The 23,278-nt window shown below is 33.0% G+C and overlaps 1 protein-coding gene across 1 annotated transcript; it reads left to right on the top strand.

The window, feature by feature from the left end:
- LOC114163357 (patellin-3-like) lies at nucleotides 1-3,416 on the top strand. The gene is made up of 4 exons (XM_028047620.2): nucleotides 1-1,223; nucleotides 1,621-1,745; nucleotides 1,844-1,979; nucleotides 2,799-3,416. The coding sequence occupies exons 1-4, from the start codon at nucleotides 90-92 to the stop codon at nucleotides 3,054-3,056; spliced, it is 1,653 nt and encodes a 550-aa protein (XP_027903421.2). The 5' UTR covers nucleotides 1-89; the 3' UTR covers nucleotides 3,057-3,416.
- Nucleotides 3,417-23,278: the final 19,862 nt, after the last annotated feature.

Here is a 23,278-nt window from a genome sequence, read left to right as displayed (position 1 = left end):
TTCCCCACATCGAATTCTCTCTTTCCTTTCGAATTTTGTTTGTTCAGATCAAAGAAAGTGTCGTTGTTGAGAGTTGAGTTAGCTTAACCATGGCTGAAGAAGCTTCAAAGACAAGCACAGCTCAAGAGGAAGCGGTGGTCGCTGACGTGGCACCTGCTGAGCGATCAGACACCAACGTTGTTGTGTCTGTAGAAGAAGAAGAAAAAGCATCCCGGGAGAAGGAGAACATTCCAGAAACCGAGACGGAGGTTTCCAAAGATAACATTCCGGAATCAGGTTCGTTCAAGGAAGAAAGCACAATTGTCTCGGACCTGCCAGAAACAGAGAAGAAGGCACTGCAAGAACTCAAACAACTCATTCAGGAAGCACTCCAAAAGCACGAGTTTTCTCCCAAAGATGAAAAACCCGAAGATGCCACCGACAACAAGGAGGAAGAGAAGCCCGTGGAGGAAGAGAAGGAACACGTGGTTCATGCTGCTGCTGCTGCTGCTGGTACTGACGTGGCAGAAGCGACAGAAAAAGAAGCTGCGGAAGTGAAGGAGACTGAAGCTGAAACTAAAACTGAAACGGAGGTTGGTGCAGAGAAAGCGGCTGTTAGCGATGGTGGTTCTGTTGCGGAGGATGGAGCGAAAACGGTGGAGGCTATCGAGGAGAGCGTTGTGCCGGTGAGTGTGTCTGAGGAGGAAGCGAAGGTGGAAGGTGGTTCGGCTTCCCCCGAAGAGGTTTCGATTTGGGGAGTGCCGCTTCTTGCTGATGAGAGGAGCGATGTGATTCTGCTGAAGTTTCTGCGTGCGAGGGATTTCAAGGTGAAGGAGGCGTTTGCGATGATAAAGGGGACGATTCGGTGGAGGAAGGAGTTCGGGATGGAGGAGCTGTTGGAGGAGGATTTGGGGGATGATTTGGAGAAGGCGGTGTACATGCATGGGTTTGACAAGGAGGGTCACCCTGTGTGTTATAACATCTATGGGGAGTTTCAGAACAAGGAGTTGTACAAGAAGAGTTTCTCTGATGAGGAGAAGAGGCACAGGTTCCTTAGGTGGAGGATTCAGTTCCTGGAGAAGAGTATCAGGAAGCTTGATTTTACCCCTGGTGGGATAAGCACCATTGTTCAAGTCAATGATCTCAAGAACTCTCCTGGACCTGCCAAGTGGGAGCTTAGACAAGCTACCAAACAGGCCCTGCAGTTGCTTCAGGATAACTATCCTGAGTTTGTAGCCAAACAGGTACTGCATGCATTCAACCCATTCTCTTTGCAGATAAATTTGGTTAGTGAGGTCTTGCCAAAACTTATACACTTTTGAAAGAACAAAACTTATACTTTTGGTACAATTCTCTGACTAAAATTATAGAAATGGAATCTCTGATTACCCATTTCAAACTTCAATTCTGATTAGAAATGAGGTGGAAAACCACTGAAGTACTACATCCATGGTTTGGCCTTCTTGAAATTGTGACTAATGTTGCCATTGGAGCCATCGATACAGAGACAAAAACAACCCTCCCTTTACATTTATCTGAAATCGCATTTAAAACCTTGATTCGTTCATACGTTATTTGTTTCCCTTCAATTTTAATGTGTGTTATGTTTTCTTCATACTCTCCTTTGTTTTGTTGGTGCAGGTGTTTATCAATGTGCCATGGTGGTACTTGGCAGTGAACAGGATGATAAGTCCTTTTCTTACTCAGAGAACCAAAAGCAAGTTTGTCTTTGCTGGCCCTTCCAAATCAGCCGAGACACTTTTGAGGTGAACACAAAATACACTGTTTTCTTGATTCGCGTGTTTTCAGTTTGGCTTGCGTTTTGTCCCAATTTGTAGCTTAATTTGTTATGTGGATATCTCAGATATATTGCTGCTGAGCAACTTCCGGTGAAGTATGGCGGACTAAGTAAAGATGGGGAATTCGGAATTTCCGATGCTGTCACAGAAATTACAGTGAGACCAGCAGCAAAACATACCGTGGAGTTTCCTGTTACTGAGGTGCGTTAGGTCTTTCCTCTTTGTTTTTTTGTCGGAATCGATTGATCTCGACAGAGGGGGAATCCAATGAATGCAGCATTGGAATTCGGAATCTTTCCTAGGATTCCTCAGTTCTCAAGATTTTAATATCATACCTTTCCTTTTCCTCCTGTTTCATGCTACAGATTTAGGCAGACCCATTCCCCGATATGACATGTCTCGGGCAATACACCATAATTAGTAAATAAAGAATAATTAATAAACGAGGAAAGACCATACTCGAATTGGAAACATAAGTGTTCTTATTTTATTTCAGTTCTAAATATAGCTACGAGCCAAAATCCTTTTCCACTACTAATTAACCTTTTGTTTTCATCATCTAGGCTAGAAAACAGCACTGTGATGCTGATTAGCTAGGTTACTCATATTGATCAGCTACCGCAAATTCGGCCCGAAAACAAAAAAAAAAAAGACATGTTGAATCTTAGAGCATCCAAGAATGATTTATTAAACTAGAAAAAAGACAACGGATCAGTCGAAGATCAGAAAAAATAATTATTCTATTCTTTCAATGTATACAATTAATGTCTTTTTGGAGTTGAGTTGAATGGTTAAAGCTGAACCTTATAATATTAAAATTCTGTTAGTTATAGGATCATAGAATAAATAAAACTGAAAATCTTGTGTAGATGTAGTTCAAAACGGTTAGATCAGTAATTGAATCCTACTCTATATCTATTCCATTACTATGACTTGGTGTGAGTAGGTAGAAAATTGTTACTTGGTGAGCAATTTGCGTAATTAATGCATTGAAATTTTGTTTCACTTGGGATGATGCAGAACTCCCTACTGTCTTGGGAACTCAGAGTAATAGGGTGGGACGTAAGCTATGGTGCAGAGTTTGTGCCAAGTTCAGAGGGAAGCTATACTGTGATCATTCAGAAGGCTAGAAAGGTTGGTTCATCAGAAGAACCGGTGCTTTGCAGCAATTACAAAATTGGTGAACCTGGGAAAGTGGTTCTCACCATTGACAACCAAAGCTCTAAGAAGAAGAAACTCTTGTACCGCTTGAAGGTCAAGCCCTCTTCTTCTGACTGAGAATCTCATAATTGCTATGCACATCCACAAGGGGGAAGGAGATGAACAGCACCTACATTGATTGCTGACAGTTATGTTCTTGCATTCACTTCTACCACCCAAGATGTTCAAAGATGGACTTTGCTGCTGCTAGAAGAGGAGAGTTTAAATTTTAATCGTGACCATGTGTTTCATTATATATATTTCTTCTGTGTTTCGTTGATTATTTATTATTATTATTATTATTATTATTGGAGGGGAGCTTCTGATTTTTGAATTCTTATTGTTATATATATGGAGGACATAATTGCTTTATTTCTCTGTATAAATTTCTTGTAAATTTTGGTGGGGCCTTTTTATCTAATGTTGTCTTTGTCTGTACCCCAGCTTAAAATTATGTTTTATCTGCCATGATACCTGTTCACAGGACTGAGAAAACATCATAAAACTATCTATCATGGGTCCGAAATTGTAGAATATGTCGCGGTGCCTTAAATGTTTTTCAGCCATTATGATTTTTTTTTTTTCAATTTTGATACTCATATGTAACTTCTTTCTATGTGTGTCTTGGGCCGTTTGGTTTCACGTGGGACAAGAACATAAGCAGTCACTGATTCCAGCAAAACGTGCGAAGCGATTCAAACCAATAATATTTAGAAGAAATGGGGCAACTTCTAAGATCAATAATAGTTTTAACCTTTAAGATCTGGATCACTGAACTGGTAGTTTTTTCCTTCAAAAGAAAAATCCTGATTAATATGATGAATCAGAAACTTAGCAGCACTATTATAAATTTAGATGGATTAGAATTGTGTATGAATAGTGTTGGTAGATTATATTTGTTTGTGGTCCTTGGTCCCAGTTGTAAGATGGTTCTGAAATATTGATTTGAATGCAATGTGTCTGGCATAGCAGAAGAGTCCCATGCGTGAATTCAGAAATCTGAAGACATTGGACTTTGATAACACATTTTCAATGTCAAAGTGACCACTTTACTTTTTTGGCACCGAATTTCATCACAAAACCCACTCATTACTCCGTGCTATCTAACTTTCTATACCTCCTTTTAAATATGCTTTTTCTATGCACCCTTTTTCAGTCTTTTAATGCATCAAGAACTGGACCTTCTTGCATGATCAAACTCTTATTTATTTATTTTTCGATTATTTCATGTTATATTTATAAGTAATTATATTATTACAATTACCTTCTTATGTAAGTTTAATATTTTTAAAGAGTTTCTTTTGAAAATACTAAAAAAAGGTGATTAAACTCTCTTCTTTTTACCGTTGGAGTATCAAATCTATTTTCTGTCCGTGGGATCATTAAAGCTATTTCCTGATCAGGTACATTACATTCATTTTATTTTGAGAACGGACCAGAGGTTTTTTTTCTCGTAAGTTTGAAGTTCCATCCAGGATAAAATTAAATAAAATAACTAATATATAAGTGGAAAGATTCCTATATTTATTACTTTAAGATCTTAGATCGAAAGTGATATTCTAATCTTTCGATATCTCCCTCATAAAAAATCTCACAATATATATATATATATATATATATATATATATATATATATATATATATATATATATATATATATATATATATATATATATAACTATCTTTTTATATGTAAGAATTTAACTTTCAAAATTAATTACATTAAAAGTAAAAATAGATAATAAATAATTTGAAAAAGGGTTTGAAAAGTAAACTTCATAAAATAATAAAAATACTTCTAAAAATCGTGTAAGTTAGATTTGTACAATAATGAAATAAAGTCTAAATATTCAAGCTTGATATGAAAATAACAAAATTTAACTATTCAAGTTTTATTTGATAAAAAAATATCGTTTCTCCATAATTATATTTCTTTGTTTTATCTCTATGTTTTTTGTGATTTGTTTATTATTTTTCAGATTTGAGTTTATCATAATAATTCTAGTAGAGAAAAGAAAATAAACTATCAATAAGTTTTTCATTAATAATAACTTTGTTTTTGTCCTTTTTTTTTTCTTGAGTTGGTTGCATATTTAGGTATACAAGATTGTATGGGTCATTTGACAAACTAGTCTAAAATTGTAGAGATATATTTGCTTTGATAACTTTTCTAGCCAAAAAATCGGAGTCTGATTAGTCCGAACATTCAAAGTGTTTTTGTCCTTCTCGTCCCCAAGGTTCTCATTTATGCCCATTTTTTTATTCTGTGGGTTCTCCTCTCCTTCAATGCTCGTTAAATTTCCCTATTTAATTTAGGTCTCTTGCCATGTCTCCGAACAGTGTGTTATCAGCTTAAAACTCTTCATTTACTACCTCATACTCTTGTCATAACGATCACACTAGCATTAGGTTAAAGACTAGACCGACCTTGGGCCTAAAAACTAATCGACCTAAGCCCTAATCGACCTTGGGCCTAACACTACATAGGCCCAAGCCTTAGCTTTTATAAAGCTTAAGGCTAACGTTACACTTAAAAGCTCGTCTTCCAAACTTGGACTTTAATTGGTACTTCGACTTAAGACTTAATGACCCAATTAACATTGGGCCTAACACCACATAGCTCCCTAGCCTTTAGCCTAAAAGACTAAAAAGGATATAAAATGTAAAGAAACCACTCTTGTATCAATTGGTATATGACCTAATGATGTGATCAACATTTGGCCTACCACCACATAACACCCTTCAAAGAACCCTATTATATTATCTTTCAATTCCTAATTATTAAATTTTAATAACCAAGTATCTACCTAACGTAAATGTTACCATTGGCTTTTTTGAATAGACACCCTCGACCAATTGGTGATCGATAAAATTATAATCAGATACTGAACACTTACCTTAATGTTTCTTAGTCGAATCTTTTCCTGGATGCCTCAAATTCACACTAATGTTGTTTTGACCAAATGGCATGCAATTACCTTAATTATAACTTAATTAGATGATACTTGATGGATGATACCTGATAATCATTTTTTTTATTAGGTGAATCTTTCTCCTTTAGGATGATACATGATCCTCCTTTTCTGGATTGGATGATACTTGGTCATTTTTCTCTTTTAGGATGAAACTTTATCTTTATCCTTTAGGATGATACTTGATCTCACCTTTTCACCAACCAGATGATGCTTAATCATCTTTTAACTAATGGGATGATTCTTGATTATCATTTAGGATAATACATGATAATCTTTCTTCTTTAAGATGATACCCAATAATCTTTTTATCGAACAGATGATGCTTTATCATCATTTAACTGTCAGATGATTCTTGATCATCATTTAAGATGATACTTGATCATCTTTCTCCTTTTACTATCTTTGAGGTCCTTTTACCATTGTTTAATAGTGCAAATCATATTATGTCTCCTTTTTTCTTTATGGTAACTTTAATATGTCACTTTTCATCTTCTTTAGGTGCTTTAAAGAGTCACCATTTATTTCTTCTTGGGTGCCTTGAAAGGTCACCAATATTTTTTAGTGCCTTGATAGGTTACTAGGTGCCTTGAAATGTCACCTTTAATTTTGGGCCTAGTGTCTTGAAATGTCACCTTAATTTTTAAGTTCAGTGCCTTGAAAGATCACTAGGCACTTTGAAAGGTCACTTTGATTTTTGGGTTCAGTGCTTTAAACTAGGTGCCTTGAAAGGTCACCAATATTTTATAAAGTGCCTTGATAAATCACCTTTATTTGTTTGTGAGATGCCTTGATTGATTTTCTTTATTTGTTTGTGAGATGCCTTGAATGATTGCCTTTTTAAATTGGCTTCTTCCGCCTCCAACTGATATGGGTTGTTAGTTTAAATTAATCTTTAAATATGACTGCAAAATCAAAGTTAGAAGCTCATATATTACTAAAACCATATAAAGAAGTAAACTAATTCCATCATTTAAATTTTCTTAATTGCCTTACAAGTAAATGATCAAAATCTTTCTTATCAGCAGTTTACAGATAGGGTCTTCAATTTACTTCTCACTTGCATTTTAAAAGTAAGTGATTGACATTTTCCCCATCTACATTAACATGGTCTTCATTTCTTTTTTGCACCTACGTTTTATAAGTAAGTGATCAACATTTTTCCTATCTACATTTATTGATAGGGTCTTTAATTTTTTTTTTTTGCACATGTGTTTTACAAATAAATGATAGAAATTTTACCTATCTGCATTTACAAATAGGGTCTTCAATTTTTTTGCTCATTTGTATTTTACAAGTGAGAGATAAAAAATATTTCTTCTCACCTGGTATGAAATGTGACTTTGTTGAGTACGAGAGCATGAAATTCCTTACATGGATGCCACGTGGAAAAGTTGGAAGGAGTATTGACGCATGTAAAGGATTGAAGTGAGGCAGAGTGTGAGGCCACACTTCTCCTCCATAAAATCTTGCATGGTCTCGACGAGGTGTGTCTGTGGGACATGATGCTACGAAAGCCATTACAATGAGCCAAATAACGTGAGTTGGTGGCATGTGACAACATAGAGCATGAATGCTCCACACTACCATCCTAATGTTCGTGATATTATGCATTAGGAAAATACAAAATTGGACGTTGGGAAGTGTTTCATCGACCCCCACGGGAAGTGCCAAAATGTTCTAGTAAAAAAAGACTAGAGTCCGATTAGCCAGAGCATTCAAAGTGTTATTGTCCTTCTCCTTCCCCAAGGTTCTCCTTTATTCCCATCTTTCTAATACCTTGGATTCGCCTCTCCTTCAATGCTCATCAATTTCCCCCATTTAATTCACGTCTCTTGCCAAGTCTTTAAACAATTACCTGAGTTATTAGCTTAAAACTCCTCATTTACTACCTCATACTTTCGTCATAACGATCCCACTAACATTAGGTTAAAGACTAGATCGACCTCGGGCTTAATAAATGGTCGACCTATGACCTAATCGACCTTGGGCCTATTACTACATAACACCCTAGCCTTAGATTTTATAAAGCTTAAGGCTAAAAAAAATATTTAACATTACACTTAAAAGCTCGTCTTCGAAGCTTGGACTTTAATTGGTATTTTGAGTTAAGACCTAATGACCCAATTGGCATTAGGCCTAATACCATAATAACTAAGATTTTTTATAAGAAATTTCTAATTTCCAACTAGGACTTAAACTTTACTTGGAATAGTTAGATTTTTAGGTTACACAAATTAGTTAAAAAATTTATAGTACTGTAGAGTACAATAACTATATGATGTGGATGTAATTTGGTCATAATAATATTTTTATGCAAGGATTGTATATTGATGTGAAATTATTGGATGGGAAAGCTTTGAAAATGTGGAAGTGTTTGGAAATTTAATAAAGTGATTTAAAATTTTACCTGAACTATATCGAGATTTGGTTCTGATTTTAGTATTTCATTAAGTGTATTTTAATTTTTGTTGAAAATTTTAGGTTGATTTGAATTTGTTATTTATTGTATTTTTATACTTAAATCTATTTTGACATGTTTTGCTTGATCAAAATGGTTAGAAGTTTTAGAATGGAAATCGAAACTTAGAAATGAAAAACCTTATGATTTTCATATTTTTGAATTTAAGTTTGTTGCATGATATGTATGTGTAGATTTGGATGTAGAATGTTGTAAGCTTGAAGCATTGAAGCAATTTGATCCTTATTGAGTTGGAAACTATTGGGTTTTACTTTTGTTAAGGCTTATAACATATTAGTTTTGATTGAATCACTTTGGCAATAAGTCTTACACATTATATTGGTCTCTAGTTTCTCCATTTTTCACTCTAACAACACTTTGCTCACTCATGTGAAAATGCATCCGATAGGAAGGACTTAATTATAGGTGATTTTTGCCAAAAAAAAAGACTCCTAGTGTAAAGATGATTACTATTAGTCAGTTTTAGCTCAAGTGAAGGTTTTGTCACTCTCGTTGAAATCCTAAAAAAATATAGATTTTAAAAGGGTGTTTCTTTAATTAAAGGAATATGGTTTTCATACACATACACACACATTTGGTATAGAAAATACTGAATTATAAGTTTAATTGAATTGTTTGATTATGTTACACGAATTATGTTGTATAGAAAACGTAATTGTGAATGATGAGTTATGAAATGTAAAGAAATGCGATTTAAGATTAATGATAAGATATGAATATGGTTTTTACTAAGGAGGTAACAACATGTTTGTATAATGGTTAATATGTTTAATTTAGGGATGCATATAAAGGGATTATCCCAATACCATGTTTATGTTGTAGTAGTTGAAAAAATCATGAACCAAAAAGACTTTCCGAGGGGTGTAGATTCACTGCCCTTAAGGACTTATCTGCGGTGTATTGCGCAAGTCCCCTAGGATACAACAGGAACTTCTCGAAATTTCCAAGGATCTCAAAACTAGCAAAATAACTCTTAAAAAAAGAGTAAATAAATAAACCCAGAATGAGAGAAGAAATATAAAAGAGAAAGGAGGAGAGAACTAGAGAGAATGAATGAGAGTATGGAAATGTATGTTTGAGGGAGGGGTATAATGCTCTATTTATAAATGGTGGATGAGGGCATAAATTGGCCAAAATCCATAGCATGTGAGAGAAAAACATCCATAACAATCCCAATGTTTAAAATATATGGTTGCAACAGTGCACCATATTTGCATCCGAAACGAGGGGAGAAAATCACGCTCTTGGTGCAACTACTTTTGCAATACATTGCTATATATATATGTATATATATATATATACACATATATGTGTATATATATATATATGTATATATACATATATATATATATATATGTGTGTGTGTGTGTGTGTGTATATATATATATATAACAATTTATTGGACTTGTATAAAGATTTTTATTTATTCTGAGAGTCAATGGAGGTTTTCTCTCATCTTCTCTTCATTTGAATGATGCATTTTCATTTTTCTTTTTGCTGTAATTTGAAATCCATGGAGAACTAATTGTATGTATTGATTTCTTGAAGAGAATGAAATGAAACCTTGAGGTTGTTGTTCTATTTTGTGTAATGAATGAACCATTATGTTTATTCTTAATTTGCAAAGTGGGTATTTATGTTTTGGGTTGTGTTCATTCTTAATGACATTGTCACAAATTCGAGAATGTGTGCATTGCTTAATTGCATAATGAACTTGTTTTCAATATTTGTTTAGTTGCTTAATTACGAGTATCATGAGAGGCAACAAAGCTAATTAATTCCATGATTGGTGATTGATGGATTTTCATTTGAATCAAGGAGTCAATACTATTTTCACCACTATTTTATAAAATATGAGTTAGCGTTTTAATTTTGTTATGAGTTCACTAATCCGCCAACCGCCCCTTCACCCTTTGTGTTGTAATTGGAATCTTTATTGAGAACATTGGTCACTAGGAGATGACCTTGAGATAGCTCTTGAGTACTACATTCAATGTGTTTATTTGTTCAGGTATGACCTCAATCAGATGTTGCAAAGATTTTAAAAATATAATTAGAATAGTTGATTAAGAGCTTGATTTAATTGATTAAAAGCATCAATAAAATGTTTCAAATTAGTGGTTTCAAAAATCTATAGATAGAGATTCACTCTAAATATTTTAGATAACTTTGCAATCATATAGAGATTATGCTACTTTTTTTAGGCTATAACACAAATTTTCAAGTGCTTTCAAATATCAAAGACTTCAAAGGTTGTGTGTTGGATAAAAAGATTGAAAAACCTACTCTAAAACAATGTAATGATGCTAAGAAATTATAGAAAAACTATTGAAAACAAAAATACACTACTGTACTAGTTTGAATGGCAAATTTTAGAGAAAAATATTGATCAAACTTCTAAGCAAATGATGAGGAAATGTTGTAATATGATTAATGAATATGTAAAATTGTAAAGAAACATGAATGGAATGTGTTCCAAGGCTTAACTCTACTTAAAACAACACCTAAATGGAAAAATAAAAGTGTATGATAGAATGACTAAATGAAAACCCAGTTTTCACCTAGTGTATGATAAAATGTTTGAATGAAATACACTATGATTTATGCGATGCAAATAACAAGTTTCTATATGCCTAATTTTGCAGAATGAATGATTAAAATGAGGGAGAGCATAGAAGCTAATTCAGAGGGAGAACTAAGGCAAACCATTGGGGACAAGGAAGGATCAAAGATTAATCAAGTTAAGCAAGGATTTCCAGGTTAGGGGAGCTGAACCCGAAACTTTAAGCGTTTTGTTAATAACATGATGTATAATGTAAATTTACATGCTTTCCTCTGACAAATTCTGGGTTTCTAGAAATTTTCCAGAAACCACCTGGCGGCATATCCCTGGCTTCCAGGCGACGCAGACCATGCCACCCAGTTTTCTGGTTTTCTATGAACGACATGGCGGTGGTAATTGACCTGGCAAGCGAAGCGAGCCATGTTGGCATGATTTTGGCATTTTTTTGGGTTCTGGGTCTTTGTGATAAGTGGAAATGAAGTTACAATTATCAATTAATGGAAAGGGGATCATAAATAGTGAAATTGCATGGTGGCGCATGAGAGTTAAGTGAAAAATAGCTATATTTGACTATAAGGGTTGAAAGAATTAGGGATTTTGACGAATTGGGGGTAATAGGCGTAGTTACACTGAAAATTGTTGTTGGAGATTTTTTATAATGTAATAATTGTGATGCTATTACCATGTTCATGTGCGGAATCGCTAAGATAAGCAGAGGAAAGTAGGTGGGAATTGTCAGAGGTGCAGGTATTGAAATTCTGGAAAATTGCCTAGAAATATATGTATCGTCTGGTGGCATGGGGCTTGTCGCTAGGCACCAGTGCAGGAGGAGTGATACTGCGTGGCTGGGATGGCAGACACTAAGTTGGCTTCGGTTGTAGTCTTACTTGGAACTGGAAGAATGGATTTGGTGATGTCTTGGGGTAATTGATGATAGAGTCCTAAGACATAAATTAAAGTGGGTGACTTAACTTAGAATGTGATGGTATTAGCTATTCTAAGACTTTCGTATATAAATTGTGACATAGTATGAATTATGAATTTGGACAAGTTGCGCAAAGGGGGTCTAAAAACTTGACCTATTTTGTGATTGGGTTAGATTTATGAGTGAAGTGTTGGTAAACATCTAGCTCGTAGGGAATGGAAATTAAAACCAAAGCTAATATTTGAAATGAGAGTGAGTTGTGATCTATCTAGGAGGAGTATACTTGGAATGAGTTGGGAATGGCTGAAATGACTAGAACCAAGGTTAAGGAATAAGCAATATGAGTTCATTGTGGTATGGCAGGGATGAATAAGGTTAACTTTAAGAAAGCCAATTTTGTAGACTTGGATGGTTGAATTTAAATGGAAGTAGGAAACTTGATAATAAGTTAGTCATTGGAAAATTGATTCAACTAAATTGGTGAAAAACATCGTAAGTTTTGGTGCTTGGATTGAGGATCTAAATTTGTGCAAAGTGTGCGTGAACCTGACAAAAAACCAGTATTGCGCAAGTACTGGTGTGGCGCCTGGGGGTGGTGATTGAACCACCACGCGACAACGGACAAACAGTGGGCTCTGGGTCAAAGTAGAGCCTGGCGGTGGGGATGGTTCTGCCAGGCGGAGTTAGCAGGTCAGTGAGTCCTTAGGCGTGTGGCACCTGGCAGTATGCGTCCCCCGCCAGGCAGTTTGGAAGCGAGCAGCGCCTGGCGCCTTTTGAGTAGCGCCAGGCGATTTTGCTGCAGTAGGACTTGGGTTTGTTGGCACTGTTTGCATGATCTACAAGGCTTCTAGGATACCTTAAAGGTCGGCTTGTTGGTATTCCTTGAGTTGTGGCTCAGAATAACATCTCTTGAGTTGTGGCTTGAGATGGCGGATGAACACGAGGAACTCTTGAGTTGTGGCTCGGGTTGGCGAGTGTTATCGGTGTGAGTGTGTTGGTTGTGGCCAGTACAGATGGGTCCAGATAGATTGCCCTCCTTAGTAATTAGCTGATGAGTTTGGTAGTCTTGGGACATTACAAACTAGGTTCGTATTGGGAACTTCACCTGGTGTTACGGTGTGTGATCCGTAGCATGGTTTCCTGCACGTGCTCTATTGGTTGTGGCCGATAGGTATGGCAGCAAGACATCTTAAGGTACTCACTAGAAGACGTAGAACACAGTTAACATGGTTATGGCCATGTGATATGAAATCAAAGGATGGGATTCCTTGTTGTGATTGTGTTATCTATATAAATGTATTGTATATATTTTATTCTGTTAGCTCACCCTATCTGCTTGTGTTTGGTGATGATCGTGTACGCGATACACGAGAGCAGATGACGTTGCAGGTGGATCTGGTGAGACTTAGAGCTGGAGCGGGGCTAGACTAGGATACAGGCTTTTCTCAAAGTTTTTATATTTTTATGATTTCAAATAAATTGTAATTACTTTTATTACTTGACTTTTGGATAATTATAATATTATTTATGATTATGGATTTTGGATTATCTATTGATCTAATAAAGTTTTAAATTTCCCGCTTTATTTGGGAAATGATGTTATAATAAATGGCGCGTATTTATTGTTTTCTTTATTTTATTATTTAAATCCGTAATATCCGGTCGGGATGTTACAATGAACTTCTAAAACTGAGAATTGATCAAAATATGTTGAAAAGAAAAAATGACTAACTCAACTCTTCTTTAACCTCTTTAACTTCTCTAAGTTTTTTATGTTAATTCCTTGAATCCAATTGTCTTGATGCTTTGGCTATGTTTGCTTCCACCTAACATTGATGATGTTGTCACTTGAACTTTGTTTTGACAACTTTTATTCTTTACTTGGCCAACTTTCTAGGCTTCATCATGTCTTTATTTCTCATCTTAAACCTACTGGAAAACACAATTAAAGCTCAAGTTAGTTAATTCAATAAGGTTATTTCAAAGATAGAGTCAAAATAATACTATACTAAACTAGTCCTAAGAACTCAAATCACACTAAACTAAAATTCACTCTAAAAACACCCTTTTTAACATGTTTTACTAAAACTAAAGATTTTTAGAAGAAAGAATGAAAATGAACTACAAAGGAAAAAAAAATAAGAACAAGAAAAGTCCCAACATAAGTGCCCTAAAATACTCAAAATGTGCCTAATTTGACATTTAACACACCCCACACTTTGAGGTTTTCACACTTGGACAAAGGACGAAGAAAACAAAACCACAAATAACTCAACATCATCGAAGCACCGTTGTACCGCTCAATTGATCATGCTCTGCATAAACCAAGCACCAAAAACAACTTTAAGACGCCTAACTGTAAAAGACAAGTCAAACATCTCAAGTTAAACAACATTCAATAAAAACTTTGCTTAGATCAAATTTTCAAATCCCCACATGATAATGTTTCACTATCATTCTCTCTTGTGTATATGGTTAGGGTATCACTCAACACATCAAATCATGTTTCTAGTTTCGGTATAGGCTTGGAAAGCCTATAACATCCACTACTCGTGCTTAATCACTACTCAAGATCGATTAGGACTTTATTTTAGGCTTGTAATGTGGCAAAGGTAAAAGGCTAGGGAACATAAAATAATTACAAGGCTGAGGTACTAAAGATAAGTGAAAAATAAATGGGGAGAAATATGAGAAATTCAAGCATAGGATCATGAGTCATCTCATTTCACATTTTCACTCTCTTTCACAATTTCCTTCTCATTCTCTTTTTTTTCTGTTTAGTATTTTTCTTTCTCAGTGCAAACCACATTCTTTATTTCTTTTCTTTTCTTTCTCAAGCCACTTTCTTTTTTCTCTTTTTAGCATTTTTTTCTAAATTTTTCACTGTTGAGGCACAATTTTTACACTTGAATTTCACCAAAAACATCCTAAGACAGTTCCAAAACATTTTCACAACTCATTAGCAAGGTGCAACATGGTTTTATAGCTATTAAGGTTATTAATCGACAAAAATAGGTCAAAAAAACTCAAAACTAGGTTTAGTGGTCAAAGTAGGCTATATATGGCCAAGTAGCTAAAGAACAAGAATTGCCAAATATCCCAACAAGAATTATGACTGAAACCATTTATGCAAGCTAGAGTCATTACAAGTTCTAGTTAAACTAGAAATCAGGTAAGATGTAAAAACTAATCTAGACTAAGCTTTTCATGACTAATTATTCAAACTATCTATGAATGATTGAATTATCACAACTAAGACTCTATCAAACTGAAAATGGGCTATTTAGTTATATGCATATTAGAAAACAACAACAACAACAATGAAACAATACTCCAATGAAATTGTGAAAATCTTTAAAAATTTGACATTAAGTTAAAAAGATAGAAAACAAAATTAAACAACAACTATAAAAGCTAAACAACTATGAAAATAGTAAAGACTCTTTAAGACAACTTAAAAATGCAAAAGAAAAGTTTTAACACACTTAAAACAACAAAAGCAAGTAAATCTGGTTAACAAAGCACACTGCTTTTATCTAGAACATAAAACAACGTGTTTACTTGAAAATAGTTAAAAACAACAAAAGAATCTTAAAACCTCTACAAATTATTCAAAACAACAAAAGAATTATGTTGAAAAATTCAAAACAAAAAAATAAATTAAAAATTGCATCAGAGATTTGGTTAGATAAATAGAAACTACTAAAGCATACTAGAGTTATCTATCAAATCTAAAACAACAAAATAAAGCAATTCCTAACCTATAATTAAAAAAGACAAACTCAACCTAACTAATAAATATGTTGACATTCCCATAATTATAAAAACAACAAAATCAAACTCAAAATTAGACTAGAAAAATTCTAAAAACACTAAAGAAATATCATACTTGATGGCTCCAAGATCCATATGTGGAAGGAAAATGGAGTCTCAGTTGAGCAGAGATTGGCGAAAGCAGCAAAGAATGTTCAGTCTTTGGTGATTGAGATGTTGTATGGTGAAGGCTCACTAGAAAGATTAGGCTAATTCTAGAGGAAATGGGCTAAAGGAAGCTCCAAGAGAAGATGTAGCTATGTGACTCTTAAAGAAAAGTGTTTAGAGTAATCTCAACAAAGGTTCATTAAGCATTCAAAAGTAAATTACAATGGGGTGGAGACCTCAATTTATAGGAGTGGAGGTCTCCAAATTCATGATGAAAAAGTGAAGGAGAATTCAAGTGAATTCCCTCATGTGCTCCTAGAAAAGTGGCATAAAGTATGGATCAAGTGCCATATGGATATCACACTTTCCATGCATTTGAAACATGTGCAAAATGAGGTAAATGTGAGGATTTTGATTAGGCCAATTAAAGCCCAGTTGAAACCTTAGGTGATCTCTCATGATCCATACTCAACCGAAGACCAAATCCTACAAAGCAAGGTCGAAATAAATGACCCAAATGAAATCCTAATATACTAGGCCTAAATACAAGGCCAAAATAAATCTAATCTACTTGATCCAAGTATAGGGCCCAAAGAAATATACCTTATACATTTTATTATCTAATAGAGTTGAACCTATTCAAAGATGATATTGGGCCCAAAAAGTTTGTTGAAGGCCCAATGAACCCCAAACCTCCTCTAAGCTCTTGATCTAAGCTCTAACTATTGTATAACTCTTATTTAATAGATGGCATGAATGGGCGTATGTCATCATCCCCTTTCTCTTGAGAATTATTTGTCTTCAAAATCTACATGATTCTTAATGACATACACCCTTTATTATAGTTCATGTTGTTTACTTCTTCCTCCAAGATCAGAGATCATCTTATAATAAATACTAAACAACAAAGTATTATTTTTACAAATAAACTTAGAAGAGAAAACAATATGTGGCTCCTAATGTCCATACACCTCATTTCAATTGAATGATACAGATATTTGTAGGTAGAAGCATTTTTATTGGTTGCAATGTTTTCTTTATGTTGTTTCAATATGATCTTGAAAGGACTTTCAACACAATGTTTATTGACACTAGAAAAATTATTTGTATAGTGGTTTTTGTCTCAGACAAGTCAATCCTCATTTTTCTTCATGCTTTTGTCATTCTACTTTCTCTTTTTAAATGGGTTTGTTCTTGATCCTTTACCACTTGTGAAGGTGATAGAGAACTAAGTACAAACTTATTAATGCAACCCTTAAAGCTGACTTTATTTTGACTTATGAGAGAACATCTATTATCTAAACTTTTAGATATTGTATGATATGAAAGATGTTCTCTCATTATGTGATGAGCACACTAGGTTGATTGTTGAGAAGTCTTTTTACCATGAGAAGATCTCCCTCCATAAGGTTATGCATCTTATCCATGAGACTCTTGCAAATTTTTGCTCTCACTCTCACTAGATGAAGACTCTTCTTGTCTACTATAGTAATCAATGCCCCTTAAGATTGTGGCTCTGTTGGTGGAATATTGAGTAGCTATATGGCCTCTTCTTAAACACTTAAAACACTTAATATTACTAGTGTGTGTGTGTGGATGATTCACGCTTGCCCTTTTCTTTTTCCTTATATATGGTTGGATTTTTAAGTGGTGATTCCTTTTCTCTTTTAAAATCCTTACAATAATAATTGGAGTGAGCTTGATATTTTTTAGGAGAAGATTTTCTCAAGCACTATTGTTTTATCATTATACACATTTGAACTAAATAATTCAAATCTCTATAAGGTAGAAGCTCAACTCTGTCTTTTATTTCAAGGTTTAAACCACTTAAGAACCTAGGTAGAGTAATGTCATCCCGCTCTACAATCCCTGCCCTCATCATGTACAACTCCATTTTTTTACTATACTCTTCCGCAAACATTGATTTTTGTTAGAGCCTTTGGAGTTTGTCCATGAGCTTCCTATTGTAGTAGGGGGAATATGCCTCATTGTAAGGGCACTCTTGAGGTCATTACAATACTGGACTGGAGGACCATTGTCGCGGAGCCTCTCTTGGACTAAAGAGGTCCACTAATACGTAGCATACCCTTGAAAGCTAAGGGTTGCTAGAGGCACTTTCCTTTCTTCACTAACTTAGGACCATGCAAAAAGTTGCTCCACCTTCATTTCCTAGTCCAAATATGCCTCTACATTATCTTTTCCATAAAAGTAGGGTAGGTCAACCTTAGATTCTCTAGGGGTATGTTCCTTTCTTTGCCTTCTAATTGTAGAAGGCTACTGATAAGAATTCCCTAGTCTTAATCTTTCTTCCCTTTCAAAGATTGTATCCCCACTAATAGAGTCTCCACTATAGTGACTCCTACTTTGAATTTTTTTTTTGTAATTTTCTTCTTCATTTATGCATGCATTCGATATTTTTAAATAGTCCAAATGGATAGTTGAAGTTTAGCATGAAATTAAGACACAATACAATTATAACATTGACACGTGAAATAATAACTTCTAAAAACATTACCAAGGGTCAAACACCCTCATACTTAACCAACACGTTCTGATGGACGTCCTTGGTGTAGGAGAGGAAGGAGATCCATGGAAGACACTAAGAAGTAGATGAAATGTAGCAGAAATGAAGATAAGAGCAAGAAGAGCTCTCGACAATGGAGGTTTTTGGTGAAGATGAAGAGTAAAAGTGGAGATATGGTATGGAAGATGGCTAGAGAAAATGAAGGAGAAGGTTAGCCATGTATGCTATCAAAATAATAGAAGAGTGGAGTGATCTTAACACAAACATTTTATTAGAAATTTCAGGAGTGATTACAATAGCCTAAAATTTAGGCTTTTATATGAAAGCAAATACACATAAGCACTCTTAGCCCTTGGATGAGAAAGGCATTCAATCTTAGCCGTGGAAGATGGCTTGGAGAAGGAGCAAGGCTCATGGCCATTGGATGATGCCTTGGAAAAGAAGGAAGCATTCCTAGCCCGTGGATGCATTGAATCCATGAGGTGTAGGAAGGAATGTTGACTTCCAGTTAGTCCACCTTGGACCTTTGGTAGCTCATGACCAAATCTCCTATTGGGCTTAACCAAGCCCAATTTTATCAATTCAACTACACATTGTTTGACTTATTATTCTAGAAAACAAGGCCGAAACAATGGCCCAATTTAAATCTAGACTACTTCCTTCATGCATCATCTCATATTTTAGAGATTTCTTTAGCCCATGTGAATAATGTAAAAATCCCATGATTAACTTGATCATCTTGTGAGAGGCCCATGTGAATCTTTCTCATCATGCTTCTAGTGATTGGGCCTTGATGTGGGCTTTGGCTTGTTGATGCACTTGAGCTTGGGCTTGTTGGGGTCACATCACGTTCAACATATAATAGTCAATGCACAACAACAAATATAATCTTAATTAGTATTCAAATGAAAGTTAAATTTAATTCTAAATAATCCAATATATTCAAATTAAATAAAATTTAAAAAACTAACTATTATGAGGAGAAAAAAAGCTTTCAGTAATGTGGTTACAACTTGGAGACCACCAATGCAAGTAAAGAAACCCTTAATGAAGCCCCTAACAACCTAGGGGAGGGTGACAACAATAGATGGGATGGATGAGCAAGTAGTAGTAGTTAGTTGACAGATAGAGGGTGTTTGCAAAACCACTTAGAGACCAACAATGCAAGTAGAGCAACCCTTAGTGGAGCCCCAACAACCCAAGGGAGGGCGACAACTACAACAACAATAAATGAGATGGATGACAAAGCAGCGACAACGAGGTGGAAGGTTTTTGCGATAGCCCCATTGCACAAATGACTAAGACCCTAGATTCTTTGGTCCCATGATTGGGTCTTTGAGACGATGTGATTGAATGATTGTGTGGTGGTGCGGAGGAAGGAGTTACGCAATGAAAATTGCAGCTTCAAATGGACGAAAGTGATGACCCACGTCGACTTCGAATGGAGGAGCAACGATGACCTTAAATGGTAGAGCAATGACACAAACAAAGGCGAACGAAGATGCTCAAATGGAGGAATTAAATGTTTCCAATATATGCTTAATTCTTTGTTTTGCGTAAAGTATAACTTATTTATGGTACATCTAGCTTCACTCCATTAGACTCGTTTGAGAAGTCATGACACCAGTTGATAATTGTACTATTCATGCCTTATTAAATGACATGCTAGGTGTGTTAACAGGGGTTATGTAACAAAGTTTATCAGGCTGTTACATATTGGTTATCTGATATCTAAAACACATTAACTATACATTGTGATTAAACATTGTGAGTTTATCTGGAATCTATTTGAATATATTTTATGTTTGCTCATGAATTGAAGTAAGATTTATAGAAAGTATATTAACAAATATTAGATGAAACAAGTTTGTAGGTGAAGAGTATATAAATCAAGAAAAAGTAATTGACCCGACGATAAAATAAAGAACTTCACTAGACGATTCAAAATTGATAAGGTAACTTGTGTTGATCGGACGACTAGAGTTAAAAGAAAAAGATGAATCAGGTCAATGAAGTAATCAGTAGAGTGAAGTCAATAGACAAGTTCTAATTTCAGATGACTACATTTACCAAATGAATTGAAAGTAAAACCAAGTGATTGGATGAGTCAAGATAAGATCCGACTAAGATTATCAATGAGTAAAAGTCAAAGTATGTCTATACAAGATGAAAGTTAAATCAAATGAGTTAGACGAGTATACTGAGCAGATGAGTTAAATGTGAGTTGACTAGACAACACAAGAAAATCAAAGTTGAGTAAACTAAGTCTATAAAGGGTACTAGACGACCCATCAAACAAGACAAATAATTGAGCTTGATATATCATTTGATCAAAGATAATCCAAATATTGAAAAGGAAGATTAAATCAATGAATATCATATTAAGATTTATTATCAAGAATTAAAAGATATCTAATTGATTGAAGATTTAATTTAAGAAGAAGAATATGTGAAGACTATCTATGCTAGTTTAAGATTGTGAATATTGACGAATATCTTATATAATTTAAATCAATCATGAGCAAGGAAATATGCAGAAGATTTCAAATTAGTATGAAGAATATCTTGAAGACTACATTCAAAGCCATAATGGTAATATGAATTAAAGAGCGAAGAAATTCAAATTGAAAAAATTTAATAAAGGAAAGAATGAATAATTCAAACATTGTTATGATTGTCAACACCCAATTTTGTCCGGGTTATAATGTATTTTGTTTTTTCTTTTCATCTTTTTTTTTTAATTTTTTTTTCTTATTATTCTATTATTATTTTATTTTTATTTTTATTTTTTTATATTGTTTTATTTTGTTTTATTTTTTATTTTTTTTATTTTTTTTATTTTTTTATTTTTTTATTTTTTTATTTTTTTTCGTTTTAATCTTATTTCATTTATTTTTATTTTATTTATTTTCCTTTTTTACTTTTTATTATTTAAGAAAAAAAATGAAATGAAGGAAATAGAGATGGCAAATAAACCCGTCCCCGTGGGTATTGCCCGAACCCGTCCCCGTGGGTATTGCCCGAACCCGTCCCCGTTTTGACGGGAAATCCCCGCATTGACTGGGTATAGGTATGGGTATGGGAATGTACATATCCCCGCCATATTACCCGTCCCTGTTTAAATTATTAAAATATTTCTAATTAATTAAATAACCACATATATATATATATATATATATTATTTTTTATTTATTCTAATTATTTGGGTTATCATGAAACTCATTTGCATTTCAATTATATTTTTCATCTTATCATAATCTTTATGTAATTATGTTCAAAATATGTATGTTAATTAAAAAATTTTATGTCTCACATTTGAATATTTCTATTTTTTTTAATATTTTTATTTAATGTATATTTTTCTTTCACATGAAAATGTTTAATACTCTCAATTTAAGTATTTAATAGCACAAACATTTCGTTTACTAGGTAATATAAAAAAAATCATTTACTTATTATTCTTATTATTAGTTTTTGTTTCATTTGAATAACTTTTTTATTTCACTAAAACATTTTTTTTTATTTCTCAACTACTGAGTATATATGTTGATATTTGAAAAGTTTTCTTAGATTTGTAAGATATTTTTCAACTTATCATACCCTTAATTATACATTTGTTTTCTTTTGTGCGATTTCTTTCAATAGTCTCTCAAATTGTTTGTAAACATTTGTTAATTTTTTAATATTTTTATTTTTTGTTTATTTTCATTATGTATAATACTATTTCGATATATTTTATTTAATTATTTTTTATTTTTTAACTCATTATCAATCATACTGTAATTTTTTCACTATAATTATATAAATAACTTTTATTTACTACAATATAAAAATTTAATGTAATTGTCATTAATATTTTTTTATCACCATCCAACATAATTGAAGTTCAAAAGATACAAGATCTATGTTAAAATTTTATTATTATGATTATTATTTGTTCTTTGTATCATTTTGATTAAGTAATGTATTATAACTTTTATTAGTGTATAAAAAAGAGATTCATTAGAATTTAAAATATTGAAGTAAACAAACATTTAAAATATATTTTAATTTGAATATTTGTTTCCTTTTATATTTTTTTAAAAGTATTTTTAAATTTCATCAACTAGGTTTCATTAATGTTTGCAAATTTAATAAATGTGTTGGTTCTCATGAAATTTTATTTGGTATTATAATCTAAAATGTAAATAATTATAATTTATTTTAAACTTTTATTATGATTATTATTTGTTCTTTGTATCATTTTGATCAAATGATGTATTATAACTTTTATTAGTATATAAAAAATATATTCATTAGAATTTAAAAGATTGAAGTAAACAAACATTTAAGATATATTTTAATTTGAGTATTTGTTTTTCACTTATACTTTTTAAAAAATATTTTTAAATATTATCAACTAGGTTTCATTAATATTTGTAAATTTAATAAATGTGTTGGTTCTCATGAAACTTTATTTGGTATTATAATTTAAAATGTAAACAATTATAATTTATTTTAAACTTTTATTATGATTATTATTTGTTCTTTGTATCATTTTGATCAAATGATGTATTATAACTTTTATTAGTGTATAAAAAAGATATTTATTAGAATTTAAAAGATTGAAGTAAACAAACATTTAAAATATCAATTATGTTCTTTGTATCATTTTGATCAAATGATGTATTATAACTTTTATTAGTGTATAAAAAAAGATTTATTAGAATTTAAAAGATTGAAGTAAACAAACATTTAAAATATATTTTAATTTGAATATTTGTTTTTCTTTTATATTTTTTAAAAAATATTTTTAAATTTTATCAATTATGTTTCATTAATATTTGCAAATTTAATAATTTTTTTAGCTCTCATGAAATTTTATTTGGTATTATTATATAAAATGTAAACAATTATAATTTATTTTAAAGTAT

This window comes from Vigna unguiculata, chromosome 9 (assembly GCF_037176805.1).
Source record: "Vigna unguiculata cultivar grain cowpea cultivar isolate G323 ecotype 2 chromosome 9, ASM3717680v1, whole genome shotgun sequence".
NCBI classification, from domain to species: domain Eukaryota; kingdom Viridiplantae; phylum Streptophyta; class Magnoliopsida; order Fabales; family Fabaceae; genus Vigna; species Vigna unguiculata.
This window is presented reverse-complemented; position numbering and strand designations above follow the sequence as displayed.